Source organism: Dromiciops gliroides, chromosome 5 (genome assembly GCF_019393635.1).
Source record: "Dromiciops gliroides isolate mDroGli1 chromosome 5, mDroGli1.pri, whole genome shotgun sequence".
Taxonomy (NCBI): Eukaryota; Metazoa; Chordata; class Mammalia; order Microbiotheria; family Microbiotheriidae; genus Dromiciops; species Dromiciops gliroides.
The window spans coordinates 145,934,513-145,954,493 of record NC_057865.1 but is presented as its reverse complement, the minus strand read 5'-3'; the positions used below and the strand labels follow the sequence as shown (position 1 = coordinate 145,954,493).

At 41.3% G+C, this 19,981-nt stretch overlaps 1 protein-coding gene across 1 annotated transcript in view; it reads right to left on the bottom strand.

The window, feature by feature from the left end:
• ATXN7L1 (ataxin 7 like 1) overlaps positions 1-15,416 on the bottom strand; it is a 280,551-nt gene extending 265,135 nt beyond the window's left edge. The window contains 3 exon segments of the mRNA XM_043966547.1: positions 14,517-14,585; positions 15,198-15,230; positions 15,233-15,416. Coding sequence (XP_043822482.1) covers positions 14,517-14,585; positions 15,198-15,230; positions 15,233-15,377 — 247 coding nt within the window. The 5' untranslated portion in view covers positions 15,378-15,416.
• Between the last annotated feature and the right edge of the window lie 4,565 nt (positions 15,417-19,981).

Here is a 19,981-nt window from a genome sequence, read left to right as displayed (position 1 = left end):
CATTTAGTTTCAGGCATTACAGATGACTGTTTAACAGCACTAAGAGATCTGCCAGCACCCATTATTCCAGTTATCGCAAATACACAGGCTAAACCAATGAAGTCCACAGGTAATCCTCAGACTGCATTTCTGTTAATACAGATGTGTCTTGCTTTATAGACTAGTTGGGTTCTGGCCCTATGCTCAATGCTGAGGTGAATGCATGGTCTCAAGTATGGTCCCTCTCCACCAAAGACCTGTGGTCAACTTGAGGAGACAAGATATACACAAGTGAAACAGAGTTCAAGGCAGTATATGATTGAGTGCCCAAGTGAGTGACATAAACAAATTGTTAAACTGGGCTGGAGAAACCAGCAGAGGCTGGAATAAACTTCCCAGCTTGTGTCTCCTTGAACAGGAGGCCTTTCCCAGAAAATTCCCGGGGGCTGCTGCCTCCTCCACAGCTTTTGAAATTGGCTTGTATTTGCTTTGTGCTTTATTTTGTATTTACTTACATGTAAACGTGATATTCCCCACATAGACTGTAAGCTCCTTGAGAACAGGGGTTGTGGTCTCTGTATTCCTAGCTCCTGGTATAATGGTTGGCATTCAGTAGGTATTTAATAAATACTTATTGGTCAATTGAGTGGCTGGGAAGGCTTTCTGGAAGAGAGAACTTGATCTCAGGCTTTAAAGATGGATAGGATTTGGATAGGTATAGATGAACAGAAAAAGGTATTCCAGCCAGGGGAAACAGCATGAGCAAAACCCTAGAGATAGAAATAAGTACGGCTTTTTCAGGAAGCAGTGAGACCAGCCTGGTTATATCAGAGAATTCTTACTGGAGAATATGCTAGGTATAGAGCTAAAAGGGACCTTAGAGATCATGGAGTCTACACCACTCATTTTCCATTTGGGAAAATAGGTCCAAGAAGTTAGGGATTTGTCCAAGGTCACACAGCTGGCACAGAATTGCAATTTTTTAGGTCCTCTGATTTTAGATCCTATCTATTTACAGTGTAACCTTGCCTTACTCTGAGAGAAGACAGATGGGGTCGATTGATTATAAAAAAGGGCAAGAAGCTAGGATGAGGAGTTTAGACTACTTTTTAGGGACAATATGGGGTAGTGGAAAGGGTACTGTCCTTGTAGTCATGAGACCTGGGTTTGATTCCTGCTTTTGACATTAGCTGGTGAACCCACTGAACCTTAGTTTTTTCATCTGTCAAATGGGAACAATAATGCCTATAGCACTCATCTCACCAGACTCTTGTGCGGTTTAATTATACGTAAAAGCACTTTGCAAACTTTAAAGCATGGTATAAATGTCAGATATTAGTCAACAGTCATTAAAGATTTCTGAATCCAAGAGTGACATGATAAATTTGGTATTTAAGGGAGATAATCTTTTTATTCCATGCTTAAAATTATTTTATTTTTCCTAATTGCATATATAGTTTTCAACATTCATTTTTGTAAGATTTTGAGTTCCAAATTTTTCTCCCTCCTCATCAAGCAATCTGATACAAGTTATACATGTACAATCATGTTAAATATATTTTAGGGAGATTAATCTTGAAGTTGTATATGCAGCTGATTGTATAAGGGAGAGATTGGCAACAAGGAACATGGTTTAGAAGATGATACAGATGTTAAGAAGATGAGGACCTGGTATGGTGGTAGCATGGAAAGAGGAAGGGAGAGAGGACTACACAAGTCATTTAAAAGAAAGAATAAATAGGGTTCAGCAAATGAATGGATAAGGGGATAAATAAAATGTGAAAAGATACTAAGGTTTCAGATAATCATACTTTCCACATTTACATAAAGTTATTTCTCTATACTAACCCTGTGAGATATGAAGTGCCAAGTATCTCTGGTTCAGAGATATTAAGGGATTTTCCCAGCTTTATACAGTTTGTATGGAAGCTGAGACTTGAACACTCTAAGACCTCTTTTCCTCTAGGATATACTACCTCTCTAACTTGGGGGCCGGGGTGAACAGGGGCAGCAGTGAAGGAAATAGGGAAGTTGAGAGTAGAAATGTATTTGTATGGGACTGAGGGGAAAGAGAAGAGAGGTAATGAGTTCAACTTTAGATAGACGGACTTCCAAGGATAAGTGAGATATTTAAGCAGAAAGAGGAGGGAGTTTAGTGGAGAGAGCATTAGATTCAAGTCAGAGGATCTGGCTCTTCTACTTACTTGTGTAACCTTGGGAAAGTGACTTGAGCTCTCTGAACCTTACCTTCTTTGTCTACAGAGGTGGGGTTTGGCTAGATGACCTCTAAAGCCCTTTCCAACCCTAAAGCTATGAGTCAACATATCACAGGCTTTTGGAAATGGGAAACTATGAAATAAAATTAGTTTCCTGAGAAAAATGAAACAAAAAAGCAGAAGGTCAAAGGACTAGATCTTAGGGAGTAGCCACTTGAGGGGAAGAGGCATCAGAGGAGTCAGCAAAGGATAACTTAAAAGTTGTATGTAAAATATAAATATATATATGAATGTGTGTGTATATATAGATATACATATATGCACATACATATAATATATACACACACACACATTATATATTTGGCAAATTCAATCATATTTCAAAAGTGTTAATGCACCTTATGATTTAGAGAAATCCCACTTTACATTCTTTTGTAAAGTGGGTAATCATTCCTTTCACTTATCCTTTATATAAATCTGGGTTTTCATGTATTGAATTTACTTAAATCAAGGTGCACCTGTATTTCTAATTCTCTTCCATCACCAAGCCTTTTGTCAAAGCTTAAAAAAAAAAAGTAGCAGAACTAATTTTAATTTCATATCTCTTTCTTGCTCCTGGCCTCTTTCTGAAAATGAAGGTGGTAAGGAAAGGTTGCACAAGGCAAGAGAAGCAGGAAGTATAGATGATCTAGCACCTGATCAGACGGGATCACAAACTTAAGAACTGGAAGGGGCCTTGGAGGTCATCTAGAACAAAAACCTCATGCTACATATGAGGAAACTGAGGACCAGAGAGAAAAAGGGATGTGCCCCCAGTACAGATAGAGGCAGAGAAAGGATTCCAAAACCATTTCTGTGACTCCAAATCCAGCACTCCTTCCCTTTTGTCACCATAAGATAACCTACTACGCCAGCAGACCCACTTCCCCCATCCCCCTTGACCCCTTTACTTTTATTTACATATACACACAAGCACACATGTACACACACATGTGCATTGTGCACACAAGCATCACGCATGCATGCACACACACACTTACTTTTTATTTCTCTGAGCTATGTTTTAGTTTATAATCTTTTATGTCTTGGTCAGTGAACTGTCCCAGTGTTAAGAGAGAGTTGGGTCACCAGGCATGTAATCATAGGATTCTAGGTCCCATTGGCCTCCCCAATGGTTCTTGAAACTCCACACTACAAAGTCCCCTGACTGAGGGATAAGCAAGTAGAAACCAGCCTCCTCAGATTCCCCTATTTTTCCCTCCAAAATCTTTCCCTGAGAAAGGCATCACCAATTCATTCATGACCTAAAGACTATTTATTGGGCACAAGAGCACAAGTTAATCAATTAAGTGAAGTATGGAATCAATGAAATTGAAAATTACCAGATTATATAGTTCTTATACAGCAAAAGTAATTTAAACCTTTTTTCAATCCAGACAAGTCTAAGGAATGTTGTCCATTCACTCAGCCTTGAGACAGACTTGACCAGATATATCTCTGACTCAAAACAACAAAGACTTTCAAACCTCCTTAACGAATATTTCAGAACCTATAGAAAGGATGGTCCTAATGTGATCCATACTAAAAAGCCATCTCTATTCCATCTCTTAAAGGACATCACCCCTCAATGCAAACCCTTACAAACCCAGTGCCAAAAGGGAAATTGAAAAGCAGCCCAGAAAATGTTAAAAAAGGAAAAAAAAAAAAAGAGAGAAAAAGAGAAGGGAAAGGGAAAAAAAAATCACTGTAGATAGATGCCCCTGGAGTTGCTTGGCAACCATCTTTTCTAACACCTTCTTTCAAAAAAGGAAAGGTTTGAATCTGCACCAAAGATTTCATTTAGGCCAGTCCCCTGCCTTTAGAGGCTCTGAAATTAACACCTTCAGTGAAAGTATTGGGGAATCACAGCTAAATCCTCAAAGATCCCCTGCCCATCATGAATGTTCTAGTACTGTATCCCCTCAGAACAGGTCTCCTTGGGGATGAAGGTAAGCAAGAAAGAGGGAAAGGAAAAGGCCATTCAAACATGACTATATTTTGTAAAAACAATGTTGCCTGTAGATCTTAAAGGAATTTCTCAAGGGGAAAGGCGGTCGACCCAAAGGGCCAAACTCTTCATTACTGCTGGAAAATTCTGTTGGGTGATTCTAGGCAGAAACAAAGCTCTTGATCTCACAGCTCTACCTCTGTGCTACTGAAGAAAAAAGAATACTTTTTGCTAGTCTCACAACTATACCTCAATTGGTGTGTATTCCCTCAGGGCATGATGGGAACACAAACTGGGGACAAGATATTTGCAAAGGCTGTCCAATTGTCCAGTCTCACCTCAAATTCCCCTGTACTACTTCCTTATTTGTGACAGACTGATCGAAGTCCAGAACTGACACCATCCATCAAGTCCTCTCCTAAATTTCAGAATGCTTTTCTTAGGCTGTATGCAGTCTGTGTGTCTTGGTAGGTGCAGGGGAGAGCTTGGTGTGGGGAAGAAGGAGGCATGCCCCTGGCCGTCTAGTTGAAGAGACCACACTAGAAATGTAACATAGGAATTGATACCAGACTTGATTCAATACTAAGTATTCTCAGCAACCCACTAAGGATTGCACACAGTTTTTGTGGCCTGCTGTTGGTAGAATTCTCAATAGAAACTCTCTAGAAAACTCACAGCCCAGTGACAGAATTTGAGTTCTCTCTCTCTCTCTCTCTCTCTTTATTCCTGGTAAATACAAAGAGCCACAGATGTGTGAGAGGCAACAGACTTTATCAGGCTTCTTCTGACTGGGTTTGAAGGAAGGATATCTACATTTGTATCCTAGCTCTGGTTAGCAATGTGACCATAACAAGTCACACTTAACCTCTCTGAGACTTAATTTCCTCATTTGTAAAAATGACTACCCAGGGGCAGCTAGGTGGCACAGTGGATAAAGCACCGGCCCTGGATTCAGGAGTACCTGAGTTCAAATCCGGTCTCAGGCACTTGACACTTACTAGCTGTGTGACCCTGGGCAAGTCACTTAACCCCCATTGCCCTGCAAAACAAAAACAAAAAAACAAACAAGCAAACAAAAAATGACTACCCAAGGGCAGCTAGGTGGCACAGTGGATAGAGCACTGGCCCTGGATTCAGGAGGACCTGAGTTCAAATCTGGCTTCAGACATTTGACACTTACTAGCTGTGTGACCCTGGGCAAGTCATTTAACCCCAATTGCCTCACCAAAAAAAAAAAAAAAAAAAGACTACTTAGCCTACCTCATACTATTCTTGTAAAGGAAGGAATTTGTAAACCTCAAAGAGTTGTATGAATCTGTTACTGAATCAATTAATCAACAAGTATTTTGTAAGCACCCACTATGTGTCAGGCACTGCGTTAGGCACTGGGAATATGAAAGCAAAAGTGAAACATTCCCTGACATCACGCTTTAAGAATCTGGGCAATATACATTCTGAACCACCTGTACAACTTATTCACATACACATACACATACAGAAGATTCATACTTAGCAGACAAGTCTTCAAGAGCTGCCGGTTGCTCAAAGAGGTTCAATAACTTGTCCATGGTTGTATGGCTAGGAATTATCTGGGGCAGCTTTTGAACATAGTTTTTCCTGTCTCCAGGTCTAGCAATCCACCCACTACAGAACAGTACTTCCATAATAATGATCATCATCAATAAGATCCAGAATGCCATCTCTGGCTAAGTGGAAAGAGCACTGTATCTGGAGGCAGAGGACCTGGGTTCAAATCCTAGCTCTCCTACCTATATAACCTTCAGCAAGTCACTAAAGTATTTTAGGCCTTGCTTTTCTCATTTACTAAAACTTTTCCTGCTTTATAGCTGATGGAATTCATGCTATCTTACCCTCTGACTTTGTGACTTTGGGAGCAATTTCCTAGAACTTTATACCTATCCAAAGTCTAATGAAACCAAGCCGAGAACACAACCATTCCATTTCCCAATCCAGATTAATGAAACATGTAAGACTTGGCTGAACCAAATTCATTATCTTTCCCTCTAAATCTATGCCAGCTCCTAAATTTCCCATTTATGGCAAGGACACCAGTCCTAAACATTTATTAAGTGCTTACTATGTACCAGGAACTGTGTTGAGTGCCATTTCTCTAGTTACCTACATTTGGAGCCTAAGCCCTATGCTTCACTCTCTTTCACATGCTACCCTCCCCCTGTATCCAATCAGTTGTCAAGCCTTGTTGAGCTTACCTCCTCATTATTTCTTGCTTATTCCCCTTTCTCTCCATTTATACCACAACTCTTGTTTAGGCCCTCACATCCTCTCAGCTGGACTGAGGCAATAACCCCTAAGTGACTCACCCTGCCCCTACTCAGTCTCTTCTACTTGACTCCACCCTTCAAAAAGTTTTTTTTTTAAGTTAAACTTCTATTACTAACACATAGGTCTGACTATGCTCCACCCCTGACTTCCCTCTCCCACCCCACCCACCACCTCTTAGAGAAGGTTTAGTGGCTTCCTATTGCCCCAGGATAAAACACAAACTCCTCTACTTAGCATTCACAATCTGGCCGGTCTTCCCAGGCTGACTTCATATTACACTCTCCAGCCAAACTTGCTATTCCATGTACATAACATTCCATTTCCTATCTCCATGCCTTTTTACAGCTTGTCCCCCATGCCAAGAATGCTTTGCCTTTTCAACTCCAGCTCTTGGAACCCCAAACTCAGTTCAAGGCTCAATTCAAGTCCCTTCTCCTCCAAAATACCTCATTCCTCTACCCCTATCCCTAACCCCAAATGATCACTTTGTATTTATTTTACATATATCCTGTAGATTTACCTATTTGCTGACATTTTGTATTCTCCCAATAGAATGTAACCTTCTTGAGAGCAGGGACTATCTCACTTTTTCGTACAAATTTCTAGCAAATAACACTGTGCTTGGTCCATAACAGGCACTCAATAACTGCTTGTTGATTGATTGGCTGATGGGTAGTACAATCGATAGAATCCCGTCCCTGGAGTCAGAAAGGACTGAATTTAAATCCTACTTCAGTTACTTACTAGGCGTGTGACCTTAAGCAAGGCACCTAACCTCTTCTTAGCCTCAGTTTTCTCATCTATGAAATGGTGATAAGAACAGCACTTATTTCATACAGTTGTTGTGAGGATTAAATAAGACCACATATGTAAAGTGCTTTGCAAACTTAAAAGTGTTAAATAAATGCTAGCTATTATTTATTACTATCATGATTATTATTGATTGGTTGTGGTCAGTGTCATCAGACTGGGTTTGTTCTCTTCCTCCACTAAGTTTCCATGACACATTACTGCTTTGGGGCAGGACCCAACATATTCCAACTTGACTCTGCAACAATCAGCCTCCCCCTGATGTCAGATGATTCTGTCAGAGTTCTGTTACTGCTAAGGTATCATAAGGGGACTCCATGAAAGCTCTACACTATCAGTCATCACTGCCACATAGAAAGAGCCCATGACAAATAAAAGTTTACTTCTTTACCACAACAGAGATATGGCACTGCTTTCTTCTTGCCTTTACTGTACTTATTTGATTAAAAAACAAAACTAAAACGCACCCAATGCCTCAGCATTACATTACAAAATCCCAGGCACAACACTAAAACCATTCACTTAAAAACTTTCCTCAACTGCTGAATTCCAGTGGTGCCTGTCTCATTATTCTTTTAGAGTTCTTCCTTGGGTGAGGCTCAGGTCCAAAAGGTTAGTAGAATCAGGCTTTGCTGAACTGAAGGAAGAAGGGGGTTCACAGGCTTCAACTCCAAGCACTAATTCTCTACTTCTCCATTACAGCTACATTTGATGGTCACAGTCATTAACCTGACTGTAGCATTTAGATCTGAGTAGGTACCAACCAACCTATTCAGAGTTGGGAAGTCTTTGGTTAAAAGGGATTATATAGGAAGACAGGCTATTATTGTGACTAGTGCTACCATTATATAACTGCTTCTGAAGGCCTAAAACATCATAAATAAAAGGTTAGCCAAAGATACATAAAAACACACACGACAATGTATAAATATCAACTAGACAAAAATGATTCCTCTTCGCCATTCCCTCTAACCTTTTAAATTCAATTCTGAAGAAGCAAACAGCAGGAAGCTGTGAAACCTTGGACTGAAGGAGGTGAACATGAACTCAAAGCTTTAGATAACAATGTAGTCCATTTGACACCGAGCACAGAAGCCTTCATGAATCTAATCCTCTTCTGTCCTTTTATACTTTCCAAGCCCACAGGCAGCAGCCCAGACACCAGCCTCTTCTCTGCCATGGGCATCACCATTTCAGATGGATCCCATGTATAATCAAACTCCCAAGAATAATAGATGTGATTCTAGACATGCTTTAATACAAGTACAAACCCTCAACACTTTACAATGACAACTTGCATAGCTACAGGATCTCAGATTTAGAGCTAGATGGGATATTAAGACTCATCTGACTCCATACTCTGATTTTACAGATGAGAAAACAGATCCCAGAGAGACAGAGACTACATTTGAACTCAGATCCTGTGACTTCAAATCCCAACTCTTTCCACTGTACTAATAATTTTATTTTGACATTAGAAGTCAGACACAATGAATATTAACCCTCTTAAATTAATTAAGAACTGGTAGTATGGGATTTAAAATTTTTTCATCTCTAATAACTCTTACAGCTCTTTGTCTAGGATCCTGTAACACGAAGAGTTAAGATGACAAATTACTACTTGTGGTTGGAGTACCACTATTTACCAAAGAGAAAGATTAAGCATAAAGTGGCTATCATTAATTCCACCAAAGGTGGTTTATCTATAACTACTGACCAAAAGCCTTTGTTAGTTTAAGCTCCTAGAAGACAAGGGTCATGCTTTATACTTCTCTGTATACCCAGCAGTGCCTAACACAGTGCCCTTAGTATAAAAGGTACACAATAAACATTTAAATTTGATCAAAGATATCCACAATTCAGCCCCAAAGCACGGGGCAGCATTTAAATGAATACACTATAGCTCTATTACAATTTTATTGTATTACCTTAGTTCTAACAATATTTTGTCATCTTGAGCATTAAGAAAACACTAGGTGTTACATGACAAACTGAATGAGACATCCTGCACAAATCTATTGGAGAAAGAAGAATTCACACAGATTGCATAGGATGAAAAAGTGGCATTGTCTAAATTGTCCTCAGCAGATACTACAATATAGTTTAGCAACATGTATGCATCACATTCTGTCCACCATACTATGATGGAAGCATCCCCACCCCCCACTCCACCCCCTGCAACCCATCTTCTCAACATGAGAACCCAGGCATGTCTGAATATTAAGAAAGCATAATTTAAAAATTGGAAGTGGGGCAGCTAGGTGGTGCAGTGGATAAAGCACTGGCCCTGGATTCAGGAGTACCTGAGTTCAAATCTGGCCTCAGACACTTGACACTTACTAGCTGTGTGACCCCGGGCAAGTCAGTTAACCCTCACTGCCCTGCAAAAAAAATAAATTAAAAAATTGGAAGTGCCTTCAAAACTGACCATAGGTCATTATGGTTTTGATTGTCTTTTGATGTTGGCTTTGACCATTATGCCCATTCATTTCTTGATCATTCAGGGTCTGATTACATAGCCTGTGAATTATCCAAGCCCTTTGTTTTCTCCTTGCCAGTGTTTCTTCCTCCTGTTTTTTGGGGCTACTCCATAGCTTCTCTTCACCCTTACCAAAGCTAGACAAAGAAAGGGAGGGCCAATGAATCTCAAAATCAGCTAATTTTGCCAAATTTAGTTGTTTGTGAAAAAAGGGTCACTAGAGAAAGAAACTGAAATGAATGGCTAAAATAGGGATAACTGGGTAATCTGTGGATATTTCTTATTTCGGTCCTCTATTACCATACATAACCCGTAAGCTGCCTGTACAATGATAAACGAAGGTAGTTGTTAGTTTTCCATAAATCTATACTACTTTTCTCCCTCCTTCTTTCACTGCTCATTGGCATTTCAAAAACATTTTCTTCTACTGGGAAGGCTGTAGTTCATTTTCTTCAAGTACAAGGCTTCAACGATGCACGCTCACATACTTTAACAACTAAAGCTCTCTCATGTCCTTTGCAGGCCTTCTAAACCTTACCTTTTGCCCTATTACCAAGGATGTTCAAATCAATATTCTCTTTCTCCCTGTACACAGTTTCAGCCCAATTACACCAACATCTCAAGAGAACAGCAAGCTCTATAGTAAGCTAGTTTTCAGTGCCCCCTCCACACTGTCTGCAAACTGGTAACTTTCCACAAATTTACCTGCATAACATCTGGGAACATGAAAATATAAACTACTAAAACGACAAGTTTCCGATCCTAAAAAGGAGGGCATCCCTTTCTATGAGTTTCACAATTATTTTTTTAAAAATTATAGTTTACTGGGCATTTTCCAAGACTCTGGTTCCTATAAAGAATATAAACCTTTTTGGCCATACATTTTCAATTGGCTAAAAGTATTTATTTCTAGTGTTTGATAAACACTTCAGTAACTCCTTACTGTATATACCCAGTTTAAAACACACATGAATAGATGAATTGATCATTTCTCCCCCCCCCCCCCCGCCCAATCTAGCAGGTTATACATTACTGGCTTGAAACTGGATTTTCTAAAATGAGAGATTTGCTGAGGTTTTTCCTTTCCCTACTCCCTCACACCTTCTCTTCCTTCTTCCACTCCCCCAATTTATTTTGGAATGAAGGGAGATATATGTAGTCAGAGAACCTGGCTTCAAATCCTGCCTCTGAGGCTAAGATCCCACGTGACCTTCAGCAACTTATTTAACATCCTAAAACTCCAATTTTATCACTTATAAAAAGAGGGAACTGGAAGACATGGCCTCCTTAAAGATGTCCAGTTTAATGGTCCTAAGTAGTTTTCCATGATTTGTTACAAGTGACCAAAAAGTATAAGCCATATAGACTCCTGTACCTCATTGAACTGGAATCATTTAAAAAAAAAATTTTAAACTCTCCAAAATTGTATTCTAGTAAGGTCAGTAAGAGGAAAACCTTTCACATTACTGAATGTTTTCTCTTCCACCTAAGGTGAAATGAGTCTTTTTGGCAAGGGTATCTAACATCTGACCCTGGACAAATACAGATATATTTACCATTCATCAAGGAAAAAATGATAGATGAGAATAATGAGTAGCTTTTGCAAATAACTTTCTATCAAAAACAAATTTCTTCATGTCTCAGACACTAAATTTCTGGGAATTATGTTCTTATCCAATCTCATTGCCTGACTGATTTAAACAAATAACTAATCAAAAAGGTCACAAAATATAAGACTGAGATTTGACCCCATACCTTTAATAGATCAATGTCTAGTCACAAACTGTTGCCAATGAAACAACACTATATGGGATACATGTATGAGATGTAAGAATTTCTTGCACTGTGAAATTTAGTAATTACGGGGTACATTTAACATAGGTTATAGTTTTTCCTGTTTTTTAAAAGGGTGAATGTTTTATTTTCAAAGCAAAGAAAATGTGTTCTTCCTATGACAGTATCTTGGATACAGTATTTAGTCGGTGCACCTTTTGAACCTGAATAATCCAGTAACATATGCAGACAATATCGTATATTTAAAATGAGAATCTGATCTGCCAAATACTGCTTGCCCATGCTCTTGGTTAATTCTGGATAAATCAATAATAATTATAGGAGGACTTTACATCAGAGATCTCAAAGCAAACATTTCATCCGTGATGTACAGGTAGGAAAGAAAAGCTGAGAAAGGTTAAGGAAAGAGTGAAGAGAAGAGGGCAATATTTCATAATTCTAAATACGTATCTGAAATGTTTATAAGTCCATCCAATATTTACCAAACCAGTGGTTAGACAGCAACAAGAGATGATTATTTAACATTATCATCCTACCAGTTCTCTGAGTAACTCAATCTATAGAATATATATCAAAGTTTGTGAAAGAAAATACTAGTTTTTACAACTGAAGTACACAGTTACTATTTCTCATCTCCAAACTTTATCCTATTTGGCCATCACTCTTCATATACAAAGTTTCTTTTTAAGATTTCCTTATTTTCCTCTGCCTTGGTGTATAAATCTATCTTGATACAAGCACATATATGTATAAACATACATGTATTATATAGTTTGTGAATATATAATGGAAACTCAGACACAGAGGGGCCTTGCTTTAACTCTATGGTACAGGATCTTATTAAAGGTGACACCATAATAATGAGGCTCTTTGGATACTTTTGGCAACTACACTTTCTTGGACTGCTTCCAAGACAGATCTATAGTATGCTACATTCCATACTACAGTGGGTCATGTTTTTAACATATGTGCATTTCTTAGACATAAAATAAAACACGCACACATATCTACACCAACAAACCTCTTAGGAATCCATTACCACTACAAGGCCTATGAGCAATGGGAACTTTGCTTACTTAGCTATTTTCACAATTTATACAATATATTGACAACTGTGGGTATCAATACAAATGTAAATAATCAAGCAATAAGTTTCTTCACTAATATATGACAAATAACCTAATGAACAGGATTTATCACTAGTGGCATCTGAGGAAAAAAGTGCTCTCTATCCTTCCTCCGAAGACTCAGTATTGCATGGAAAAGTAGAATCTAAGAATGAGGGTCTTTTGGGAAAAAAAACTGTGAGTCTTGGACATTTTCTTTCAGAATTAGCTATCCAGTCACTGAACTCCATCTAACACTTTCCTGTATTATGACTTTTAATTAACTCAATTTTAAAAGGCCCTTCCACAGCATCTCATGGTCTAACCTAAGAACATTCCCTGTTGCTAGTGGTCTTCTTTATAAGTCCGTGAGCTCTTAAAGACCTTAAGAGTTTGTTTAAAAAGGAAAAGGACATGCTGGTGTCAATTTCCATTGCCAACCAGCATGGCCTTCTAACACAGATAAGCCGACAGCACCTAAGTAGTCTTCTTAACATAATTCCATCACTCACATCCTAAGTGTACAGGTTGAGATGTCACTAAAGTATTTGGAGGCAAAAAAAAAATCTTTAAAATCGATTATTATTTATGCTGTTACTCAATAATCAGAATACCAAAGCTAAAGAATTGTTTTTGTGAAGACACGAATTTTATTCTCCAGGTTCTCTCTCCATGTAGGAATGTCTTTTTTTCTGGAGAGTTGGGAAATAGACTAAACTTATGAACTTGCATGCTGTCCTCAGGCGTTAGTCAACAAGCCATGCTTATTTCTACTACATCTTTCCAACTAGGGGTAACTAGACCTTGGAGGTGAGCGTATTTTCCCAGTGAGCACCTTCTCTTTGGGGATGGCCCTTTGTCGGTCCTATGGATTCTGCTGGGGCTTTAAGTTAGGGATGCTACTGTGGCCCGTTTTCAACCATAGCACTTCACACCTTCCTCCTTCCTCCTTGACTCATGCCCACCCCATTCACAAGACTTCATGTTAGCTCACTGCAATACAAACAAGTCCATCCTTTTGCTTAGCTGAAAGTTGCCATTAGAGTTTCCATTTTGGAATACACAGGCCACAGCTACATATGGCATGCTTATATATGATAACAGGATGTGATTTATTTATGACGACCATGTGTGTTCATATGCACAGCACCAGCAGGTTATCGATTGAGGCCACGGCCTCACTTGCATGTATTTGGTCTGTGATGACCTACTACTCACTGTGTCCCATTTCAGGTACTGTATTTCCATGCTAGGAAAACATAGACGGAGAGGAGGTGAAGGCACACATACAGATGCTTATAACCATGTTCACCACATAATGATCTGTGACCAAATGCAAATTGTACCAAATGTGAACCTCTTTAAAGACTTGCCATGTACAATTGTTTTTGATGGAGAGCGAAGTAGCTGCAGAAATTACTGGACATGTGGGGTCAATTAAACTGTTGTGAATTTATCCAGTTACTAATGACTTTTAAAAGATAAATCTGCTTGAGGATGGTACACTCAATGTACATCTAGATATTTCTATGCCAAAAGGGGGGGGGAGCAATGTCCACTTGAGCAAGAATTACAGATATGCAGAAGGAAGTCCAGTATGGATACTAAGTGAAGTATAGTAAACTTCTTTCTTAAATGGCCTTCCTCCACCCCCCCCCCCCCAGTTGTATTTATACTTTGAAGGAAGTTACCATGAAGCGATATAGTCACCTGGGCGTGCTCAATTTTTGACAAGCCTTAGTCACTCTGTAACCTAGCAGAACAATTCACATTATATTAGCTATATCCTGTGAAGATTCTGCCACACACACTACCACTAAAATGCCAGTGGTTTCACTTACCTTCTTTATTAAGCCTCATAACCTCCCTGCTTTTTCCACCCTCTTTTCCAGCCTCTTCTAAATCTACATCTGCAGATGAAAAGCAGAAAAAAAAAGCCAAAGTCAAGGGGGAGGGAAGAGTGTTTATTTGCAAACATTTATATGAATATATAGAAATATATGTATTCTATGTACTGCAGAGGACAACCATTCCAAAAATAAAAAATAAAATAAAAATAAAGATGGACAATGCAACATTTGTATCCCAAGTCTGGGTTTCCATCTACCTGGCCCAGATAGGTATCTCGCCCCCTCCCCCCCAAAAAAAACAAAAAAACACCCAACCAAACTGTGCAAGCAGCAACAGAGTAGCCCTTTAAACCGATACACGGCAGGGCTGTAAAAGCCCACCCAGAGGGCTGCGGTGGGAAGCCCGGGCGGCAGGCAGGCAGGCAGGCAGGCAGACAGACAGACAGACAGACGGACGGACAGACAGCGTTAGCAGCTGGGCCGCTCTCTATGCACGGAGGATCTGTCTCTATGTGTATTTATTTAGAGAGAGAGGGAGAAGCATGGAGGACACCGGGGGCCACTCTCTCTCTCTCCCCCACACACTTTTTTTTTTTCCTTTCTCCCGGTGGCTCTAGGTGAATGGAAAGGTTACAGGATAATAAAAGGAGGAGGAGGCGGCGGGGTTCTTACTGTCGGAGCAGTGTATTTTGGCGGCGTCGATCCGGAGGACCAGGGTTTGCCCAGAAACGCCTCCGGACTGGGCACTTTGCGATCCAGTGTCGCCATTGCTCTTCCTTCTTGTTGCTTTTCCCCTTTTCCTTCGGCAGCAGCAGCCGAGAGACACGGGATTCGAGAACGCTCCGACGTCATCTTCGGAACGTTCCGACATTGAGTGTTCTGAGAGGGGGAGGGCGGTTGGGGGAGGGGGAGGAGGGGGGAGGAGGAGGAGGAGGAGGGGAGGAGGACAGGAGGAGGAGAAGAAGAGAGAAGAGGAGGAGGGGGGAGGAGGAGAGTAGGGGGGAGGGGGGAGGAGGAAGAGAGGGGGGAAGGGGGTGGAGGAGGGGGAGGGGTGGAGGAGGAGGGGGAAGCAGAGGAGGAGGAAGAAGAGGGGAAGGAGGAAGAGGAGGAGGAGGAAGAGGAGGAGGAGGAGGGGCCGTCGGGCGCCCCTGAGCCAGCTCCACTTGCAGCCCCGACGGCCGCCAGAGGCAGTTAGAGAGGACGCGCTGCCTGTTAGTGCCTGAGACAGCAGCTCCGGGAGGTGCACGCATTGGCTGGGGGGGCGGGGGGGGAGGAGGGGTGAGGGGGTTGGGGGTGGGGGAGACCCAGGCTGGAGTGCGTCTCGCGGCGGGTAGTGCTCTTGGCTGCTGCTTGCAAGCAGCTGCCGCTGGCCTCGTCGCGACAAATCTGCGGGGGAGCCCTACCCGGCGTGAGGGGCGGGGAGGTGGGGGGACGGCTGGGGCCCGGCGGAAGAGAAGTCTTTCCGGGAGAGTTACAACGCGAGGGAGGAAAGTTATGCACATCCCCTCCTCAGGCGCCGGGAGCCGGTAGAGTGCTCGCGCAGCGCACGCTGCGGGCCAGACGAGGGACCTCAGCGTGCGTGGGGGGCTTCTGCCGGGTCCGCGGCAAGGAGCCGGCTCTGCTCTATTAGGCCCGGCCGCGGAGGAGTAGCCCAGGTACCCTCCACTCCCTGCCACCACACGCTGACATACCTCCTATGGCCATACAATGGGAAAGAGGGCCTGGGGTGGAGTAGGGGGAGGGGTTAACGGAACAGTTTTGGTGGGGGGTGAGGGTGTTGAGCTGGCTGGGTGGGACTGTTGGGTGCTGGGAAGGGGAGGGGAAGAAGGGGTCATAGCGTCAGTAAAAAGCTGTTGAGTTGTTGAGTGAGGAGAGCAGCTTCCAAATTTCTCTAAGTAGACCTTCCTCAGCAAGAAGGCTCCTGACATCCTGGCCCTGCGGAGTATTAGCTAGCTGTCACATTTAGAGGATCCATGGTATTTGTTAGAGTTGGAAGGGACTGAGATCCTACTCCATTTTACAGAGGAAGAAACTGAGACAGAACAATTACGTGACTTACCCAGGTTCACCCAAGTTAGTTAGCAAGTGGTAGAATTGAGACTGCATTTTTAAAAATCTCGCTGTGGGGTCAGCTAGGTGGCACAGTGGATAAAGCACCAGCCCTAGATGCAGGAGGACCTGAGTTCAAATCCGGATTTAAACACTTGACACTTACTAGCTGTGTGACCCTGGGCAAGTCACTTAACCCTCATTACCCTGCCAAAAAAAAAAATCTCCTGAGCCCTCTTTCTGTTTAGGTGGCCTTTTAAGAAACTAAACAATTCCGTTTCTGAATGGTGCAGTCAGTCAGTATTTATTAAGTGCCTAGTATGAGCCAAGCACTGTGCTAAGGCACTGGGGATACAAAAAGTCAAAAGATAGTCGAAGCCCTCCAGGAGCTCGAAATCTAATTGGAGAGAAGCAAGCAAAATATACAAGCAATATCTGTATGTTTGTGTGTGTGTATATATACACATACACACACCACACCATATACACACACAGGACAAATAAGTAATTAACAGAAGGGAGGTAGTTAAAATTAAGAGAGCTGGGAAAGACTTGTAAAAGATGTGATTTTTTAGTTGGGACACAGAAGCCTGGGAAATCAGTAGGCGGAGTTTGAGGAGGAAAGTTTTCCAGACATGGGCGACAGAGCCAGAAAAAACCCAAATCCCAAGCGGTATGATGTAGCAGAAAAAGCACTGGTGTTGAATTTTGCCTTTGATACTTACTGCCTCTCTCATATTCTCAGTTTTCTCATTTGTAAAAGAGGGATTTGGATTGAATGGATCTACAAGGCTTCCAAGGGGCCAAATCCTATTCTCTCTGGAAATTGTTTGCTAGAACCCGACCTGTAAGTTGGCTTGTTTTGCTTAACTGCCATTTCAAACTATAAGTTTTGAAGACATCTTAAACTCAACATGTCCCAAACTGAACTCATTATCTTTCCCATCTCCAATCCCCCAACCCATCCCTTTTCTAACTTCCCTTTTACTGCCCAGGGCACCAATCACCCTGGCTTGCCCCCCCCCCCCCCATCCAATCTACTGCCAATTCTGTCAGTTCTGCCTTTCAGTAGCATCTCCACTCCTGGCTGCCACACCTCCCTGAGAGACTATTGCAATAGACTTCAGGTTGTTCTCCCTTCCACCAAGTCTCTCTCCATTCCAGTCTATGTTCCGCTCATCAACAAAATGATCTTCCTGAAGTCCAAGTTGACCATTTCACCCTCCCCTCCCCCACCTCTTCTGTGGTTCCCTGTTAGCTTCAGGATTAAAATAGAAAATCCTCAGTCTAGCTTCCAAAGAACTTTACAGCCAGTCCCTCCTTCCTGCCTTTCCTGTGTTCTTACATTTTCTTCTTTTCTGTGGACTCTGCAATCCATCAGCAATGGCCTCTTTCAAGTTCCCCCAGGCTCTCCTCTCTCCTCCCCAGAGCTTTTTTCCCTGTTCCCAATGCCTGGAATGCTCTCCCTCTTCATCCTCTGCCTCCCGGCTCCCTTCAACTGTGCTCATATCCCATCTTCTGCAGAGGGCCTGTTGTCATCCTTCCAGCTGTTAGTGCCTTTCCTTGGACTCTAACTTCCATTTGAACTCCATGTGTTTTCTATATACAGTTATTTTTTCATGCTTTCTTTCCCCATTAGAATTTGAGCTTCTTTAGGGAAGGGACTGTTTTTGCCTTTCTTTGTGGCTTAACACAGTTCTTGGCACATAGTAAGTGCTTAATAAATATGTTGGGGGGAAGGGGGAGTGGCAGCTGGTATTTGGAAGGAACAGCTATATAAAAGAAAAAACAATATAACATTTATTTTATAAAAATAAACACACCATTGCCATGTCTCATATTCACCTTTTTAAATTTAAAGTAAAAACTGGGAAAGATGAGAATAAGCTAAATAGGGGGCAGCTAGGTCGAGCAGTGGATAAAGCACCGGTCCTGGATTCAGGAGACCTGAGTTCAAATCCGGCCGTCAGACACTTGACACTTACTAGCTGTGTGACCCTGGGCAAGTCACTTAACCCTCATTGCCCTGACCCCCCCAAAAAAGAATAAGGCTAAATAGCTGGTCACTGCAAACAGCTATCCTTAGACTACTTTGGTGCTGTTCTTGTCCAGAGCACATATGCTTTGAGCTGGGTTCTCTTGTGTTTAATTTGCATTGAGCCCTTGTCCTTTACCTGCTTGCACCCATTTATTCCTAGGGGATATGACCTATGGACTAATTTTTTTGAAAAAGTTAAATTGGTCGAGGGTAATTGGACTTGAAATTTTGGTTCCATACTTATCCAGTTTGAGATGCCTAGCCGCAAAGGAAGACATTCTTTCTACAATTTGAACCTGAGACCTTTCACAGGGCATAATCACAGATGTGATGAAGGCCATTAGGCGTATTCATGAATGCCTGGTTTGCTTTTTTGATCTAGAAAAGAATCGAGGAGGAAATTACACTCTTCTTCACTGTTGTTGATGGAAACTTTGCATGTAGAATCTAGGCCTATACGAATCCAGATGTGACTCATTGATGTATTGACGAGTTTTTTGCTGAAGTGGTTTTTTCCCTTCTTTTAAAAATCTTTATTATTGAGGAATGTACTTGCTAGAGAAGGGAGGAGGAGAGATACTCGGTCAGAAATTAATGTGCATATAAAAACTTACATCAACAAATTTGAGATATTTTTTTAAAACGAAATATAATTATAGACCACACTCAGATTTTGTACCAAGTAAAATTTGGGGGTGGGGGGAAGTGCAGGCTAACTGTGGAATATACCTGCAAACTAAATTATTTATCAGTCTTTCCTTTTATGTGGGTATGAGGCAACTCTGAGGCTCCATTAGATTAGATGAGTTTTCACAGTCCATTCATGATTTTCTTATGCCTTTACTCAAGTTATTTTTTGTTCTCTTTCATGTTACTATTTCAAAATTGAATATTTTTTTCCTAATCAATATGTTTCTTCTCTAAGGAGGCAGAGGGTTTTTTATAAGGAAAAAATAATTCTTACTAGAACATCTAAAAATGGAATGGGCTGCCTCCCGAAAGAAGTTCTCCATCACCAGAACTATTCAAGCAGAGGCCGAATGACCACTTATCAGGAATGTTGCAGAAGGATTCTTTCCCTTGAGTGGGGATTTGGAATGGGTGACCTCACCCTTCTGTCTCTTAACAAGGAGGACAGAGGGACTAATTCTGGTTCCAGTTCAACCATTTATTAGCTGTGGCCTTTGCCCTCTCTAGGCCTCAGTTTCTTCATCTGTATAAAATGAGGGAGTTGGATGAGATCTTCTGTAAGGTCCCTTCTAGCTCTAAATTTCTATTTTATTTTTAAATCAGTCTGAGAGTCTATAATTTGTGGATATTTGTCTCCATTCCTTTCTTATTCTGATTTCCACAGTTTTCTTGGGTGCTT